The sequence below is a fragment of the Grammomys surdaster genome, unplaced genomic scaffold, assembly GCF_004785775.1.
Source record: "Grammomys surdaster isolate TR1022 unplaced genomic scaffold, NIH_TR_1.0 654, whole genome shotgun sequence".
In the NCBI taxonomy this organism is placed as follows: domain Eukaryota; kingdom Metazoa; phylum Chordata; class Mammalia; order Rodentia; family Muridae; genus Grammomys; species Grammomys surdaster.
Genome location: NW_021605073.1, coordinates 1 through 5,743, shown reverse-complemented (window position 1 = coordinate 5,743; position 5,743 = coordinate 1). Strand labels below are relative to the sequence as shown.

The 5,743-nt window shown below is 45.4% G+C and overlaps 1 protein-coding gene across 1 annotated transcript; it reads left to right on the top strand.

Moving 5' to 3' along the window:
• Nucleotides 1–3,469: 3,469 nt before the first annotated feature.
• Nucleotides 3,470–4,864, top strand: Mageh1 (MAGE family member H1). The gene has a single exon (XM_028781998.1). The coding sequence runs from the start codon at nt 3,693–3,695 to the stop codon at nt 4,347–4,349; it is 657 nt and encodes a 218-aa protein (XP_028637831.1). The 5' UTR covers nt 3,470–3,692; the 3' UTR covers nt 4,350–4,864.
• The last annotated feature ends 879 nt before the right edge of the window (nt 4,865–5,743 follow it).

Here is a 5,743-nt window from a genome sequence, read left to right as displayed (position 1 = left end):
CTAGAGCTACTGTTGTCAGTAGTATTTAATTCTGGACTACTCTATAATAACTAACTTAGTACCTTCCGAAAAGAATTGTCTGACAAGCATAGTCCCCAGGATTTCATAGATAAAAGTGGTTCAGCAACATATCAAGGATTTTAATCTCATATGTAGAATCTGGAACTGAGTTCAAGAGATTTCCCTTTGGACCAAACCTGTATACAACTGCCTTCCTCTAGATAGTCAGGAAACACTATAAGATCCAGGTCTTTCTTTCTTTCTTTCCTTCTTTCTTTCTTTCCTTCTTTCTTTCTTTCTTTCTTTCTTTCTTTCTTTCTTTCTTTCTTTCTTTTCTTTCTTTTTCTTTCTTTCTTTCTCTCTTTCTTTCTTTCTTTCTTTCTTCTTTTTCTCTTTCTTTCTTTGCTTCTTTCTTTCTCTCTCTCTTTCTTTCTTTCTTTCTTTTCTTTCTTCCTTCCTTCCTTCCTTTCTTTCTTTCTGGCTTAGCAAAAACAGCCTAGAGCCTAAACCCTGTTTCCACTAACTTCTCTGGAAAAACTAGATGGAAGTTGAAGTCTTAGGCTGTACATTAGTTACTTGCTCTATCTATGGGGTTGTGGAGAGTTGCACTGTCCTTGTGGAATGAAATAATGGTTCATTTAGGTAAAGAAATGACAGGGAATGGCACCCTCTCCTCAATCCATTGGTGTGGCACAGGGAGAACAGCATTAAATATGTCCCAAATTAATTTACCAAGTAGGAAGTACTAGTACACTTTCCTATAAAAAGAAACTTCAGTAAAAAAGTGAACTTTGGGAATTACATTCTCATATATAGTAACAAAACAGAAACAAAATATTGTATATTTTAATTATATAACTATATTACAACATAATCACAAATATGACAATGAATTAATAAATATATAATACATCAATTTTTAAGTCTAGGAGACCTTCTCTAAAGGCTCACTGTGGGAGAGGGGGGCAGAAGGACTGTAAGAGCCATAGGATCAGGGAGTTTGGTGAGAGTCTGTCTCCTAGGAATGTCAGGAGCTCCACGCATCAAGTCTCACCAACATGACAGCATGAATACTGAACAAGGATGACATCAATGAACATGGAGAAAGTGCATGAGGTCTCAACCCTACACAAAGAACTGCAAGCAACTAAGGACATCTGGGAGCAGAAGAAATACTCTTTCCAAGGGGAGAGTACACCAACTGCTTGTCCAATGTCAAATGATAAGCTCCAAAACCAAACATACAAATGACATTACACAGACTGAACAGGTTACATTTAGGAATATGTACTTATATGTATACACATATATTCAGGAAATAACCATTAGTGAAAAAAGAGGCATGAATTAGAAGGACAGTAGGGGAGGGCATGTGAGACAGTTTGGAGGGAGGACAAGGAAGGGAGAAATGCTGCAATTATATTATAATCTCAAGAATGAAAGGAAAGAAAAGACTAAAAATATGATAGTATTTAGGATTAACTTTGACAGAGACAGGAAGCAAGCTGGACGGACCATGCCAGAGAGATCAGCTTTTTCTGTATAGAACAAGTCAGAGGACTGGGATATTCAATAAACTCATCAAAGGCTTGGAAAACCGGCCCCAAACTCATATTCCCAGTTCTGATTTCAATGCCTGTTTCTCTCCTTTCTACACGCACACAGGAGTCTGGGTCTCACTGGGTCAAGTTCTGCTGGCAGTGCTGTTACCAATGACACGCATCACCCACCACAGAGTTCACTCACTAGAGAAGGCCATATCCTATTCCACAAACTCCACCAAAAAGCTGGGAGACGTCAAAGTCTATGAGCCCCACAGGGCTAATTTCCCAGTAGGATTACCAGCTGAGACACTGTCAAGCACATGCTTCATCCCTTCCAGTGAAACAAGCAGAAAATATCCATTTACCTTTTAAGAACTGAGCGCACACATGAGGGGCGGGAGCAATGGCTCAGCAGTTAAGAGAACACTTGCTGCTCTTCCAGAGGAATCAAGTTAGGTTGCCAGCACCCATAGCGAGCAGATCTCAACCACCTTTAACTCAGTCCCAGGGGATCCCGCACCCTCTGCTAACCCCTCGTGTACAGCACACAGGGCACACACACGGGGCACACGCGCACACACTCACACTAAAACAAGCCACTCTTTCAAAAAAAAAAAAAGGAAGACATGTAAAAATCTTTCCACCACATATTCCCTCAACGCGCATTTCTTAAATGCCACTCTCACCTGCTGCTGCTGCTTGAAACGCACTTAGAGGCAAAGTCTGTGCTTACTAGGCAGTAAAGGCTTTTCGTTGAATTCGCACAACTCTCTGAAGCCAGTGCTTGAGTTACATCCACTTTAAAGGGGGGGAAGCCAGGCTCAGAGAGGTGAAGGATCTGAGCAAGTTCACGCTTCAAATGGCACAAGAAAAGCAGCATGCCTAGCTATGGGGCCTCCCTTGGGGGAGTAGGAACTGACTCATTACTCTTTGGGGCAGGCCGAAATAAACTTCAGCGAGGAAGATGCCTGGGAGAAGCAGGTGGTACTTAGGTAGTGGAGGATGGAGGGAAGGCATTTCAGGCAGAGGAATCTGAGCAAAGAGAAGGAGTGGACAGAGTTCAGAGTGTGCACCGAGGGAAGCGAGTCGAGGCAGGTATGCTGGCTGGCCGGCCTAGAAACCCAGGATCCAACTGCACCATACCATCTCTCTGCTCCCCATTCCCACCCATTGTCTGAAGCCTGCCAGTGGTCTCCCTTCAAATGCCTTTCTGTCTCTCAGTCCCCATGGCAACAGCTCACTTTCATCCAGCTGCTTCTTATTCTAATTGCTTCCTCTGTGGCCTGCCAGGAAGTACTCTGGCCTCCGTGAGGCTGCGCAAATCTAAGTCTGATCTTCTCACTGCCCCCGCTTAATTGACCAGGCGAACACGTAGCAGTGTACAGGCTCTGCGTCTCTTGCGTGCTGCTAGCTGCCTTTGCTCTCCCACCTCCTCCCCTCACCCACCGCTTTGGTCATTAAGTCTATTCTTCGGGTCCCTGATGGGCCCACGAATTAATTAGCCACACATAAACGCCTTCTGAAAACCCAGGCGGGAGAGTGAATGTGCTGTGTAAGCCAAGACAGCCAAGGAGGGCTGGGGTCAGCTGACCTCTTGCAAGACTATGCCCCGCCGCACCCCTCCCCCACCCCTCTCAGCCCGCCTTTGGTGAGACTGGAGGGGCCTATGGCTTGCCAAAACCTAGGAACCAATAGGATAATGTGTGCACCTGCCTAAAGAAGACCGACATTCTCTCCTGCGCACAGGACAAATCCCTGCATCCCCCGCCCCCTAGCTGTCTTAACTACCATTGTGGGACTCAAAATGCAGCCCGCTCCTTTTCCTTTCGGCTAGCGGAAGTTCCTGTGCGGGAGAGTCCCACTTCCTCTTGGGTGTTTGGCGTGTGCGTGGCAGGAGGGGCGGGGCCAATGCCGCTCTGGTTTCTTGCGCGCTTGGCGCTGCGGCGAGTGCGGGCGGCGACTGCTTGCGCAAGTCAGCTTGCCTGGGAAAGGGCTTTGTGGCCGAAAGCGAGTGATTCCTTGCCACAAAGACTCCGCTGTCGTTTGCGGTTCGGCGGCCGTCCCTGCGCTAAGGTAGCAGCGACTTTTCTCAGACGCTGCAGAAAGCCTTCTCCAAGTGCTGTCGGCTTTCATCGCTTTGCAGGAGCCATGCCTCGGGGACGGAAGAGTCGGCGCCGCCGGAACGCAAAAGCAGCTGAAGAGAATCGCAATAATCGCAAGATCCAGGCCTCAGAGGCTTCTGAGACCCCGATGGCGGCTTCTGTGGCCCCGAGCACGCCCGAAGAATACCTGAGCGGCCCGGACGAAGACACAAGCATCCCGGAGAAGGCCTCCAGTACCCCTGCAGAAGCCTCGAGCACTGCCCTAGTGCAAAAGCCGGTTACTCGGAGCAGTTTTCAGGGCACCAAGAAAAGTCTCCTAATGTCCATATTAGCCCTCATTTTCATCATGGGCAACAGCGCAAAGGAGGCCCTGGTGTGGAAAGTGCTGGGGAAGTTAGGGATGCAGCCTGGGAGGCAGCACAGCATCTTTGGAGATCCGAAGAAGGTCGTTACAGAAGAGTTTGTGCGCAGAGGGTATCTGATTTATAAGCCAGTGCCCCGCAGCAGTCCAGTGGAGTATGAGTTCTTCTGGGGCCCTCGAGCACACGTGGAATCCAGCAAGCTGAAAGTCATGCATTTTGTGGCAAGAGTTCGGAATCGATGCTCCAAAGACTGGCCATGTAACTATGACTGGGATTCAGATGATGATGCAGAGGTTGAGGCTATTCTCAATTCAGGTGCTAGGGGTTATTCTGCTCCATAGAGAGATCCTAGGTAGACCCTTAGGAGTGGAAAAGAGAATCCAAAGTACTCCGTGGAGTAGATAGGCAGGGTCCTGAATTCAAAAGTTTGTGGAGGGTGGGGAGGGCACTGTATTTGGTATTTGTGATCAGTGCTAATTTGTTAAACTTTGAAGTAGTGTTTGCTATAGATATTGTAATCTTGTATTCATTTTATAACACTGTTGATTAAGAATCACAATATGTTTAAATAATATACTTGAGAAGTTTATGTTATTTTTTTCTGTCGTTGACATTTGGTATTAACAGCTGTGCTACCCTTATTAAATGAAGCCCTTATGTCATGTTGTGTGATGGATAGAAAGTTTACCACTGAGAGAGGCTGTTCTTGGAAAGTTTGGAATAACCAGTGCAATGTGAGTGGAGGAAGATAACAGATTTGTTCTGTCTTTCCTTTGTGTCTGATGTCTTGTAATGAAACACATGTCTGAATATGCTCACTTCACAAATAGTATAAATAAAGGCATAGAAAACAGAATGTTTTGTTCATTTATTGTCCACCTGTTAAGTGAGAACTAAATTTAAATGCTGAGGACAGTCCTTAACAGACAGCATCTAGTTTCCCAGAAATTTCAAGACTGTGAGGGAGGGGGTAGGAATGGAAATACAATAAGTGTTGTAGGGAATGACCAGGGACTAAGGAGAAGGAAGACAAACTGATGGCATCATTTGGGGAATAGAACAGGAAGAAGAGGGTATCACAGGATGCTATAAAATCCAAGGAGCACTTGGAGAATACAGAAGACAATAGGAAGGGTTGTCATTATTTGGTATTGAGTATGGAATTGGATAGGTAATACACATTGACAGCAGCCATTGGCAAAGACTTGAAAACATTCTAGAATAATAAAGAAATAGAAACTACACTAAAATTATCTTGAGAGAAGGATGGTAGGGAAAAAAATAGACTGCTGTGGGGTATCAGAGAGAAAAGGAAGAAACTGAGAAGATCCTTGAGGCTCTCAAGCTAATATTGGGTTGGGGAGTAAACTTGGGGTGAAAGAAGGCAACATGGATATTTAGGACAGAAATTCCTCAATGACTTATTCAGGTATGTAAAGGAAAAGTACAGAGCAAGAAAGGAGTCAGGAGAATAGAGGAAGAGAGCCAGGGGATCATAGGAAGGATGTTGCACTTTACAATAAGACTACATTAAGGTCACCAGCACTAATGGTGACTGGGGACAATGGGAAAGGGGTTCTGAAACACCTGGTTTTCTAATGTTGGAGGATCCTAAGAAAAGATCTGACACGAAACTTCATAGCAAGAGACATACTGTGTGTGTGTGTGTGTGTGTGTGTGTGTGTGTGTGTGTGTCAGCTCCTCTCTGTATGTATTCAGGGAGCAAGGCAATATT

What these genes read in the sequence shown, in the direction of transcription:
- Mageh1 (XM_028781998.1), top strand. Translation starts at nt 3,693, where the DNA reads ATGCCTCGGGGACGGAAGAGTCGGCGCCGCCGGAACGCAAAAGCAGCT.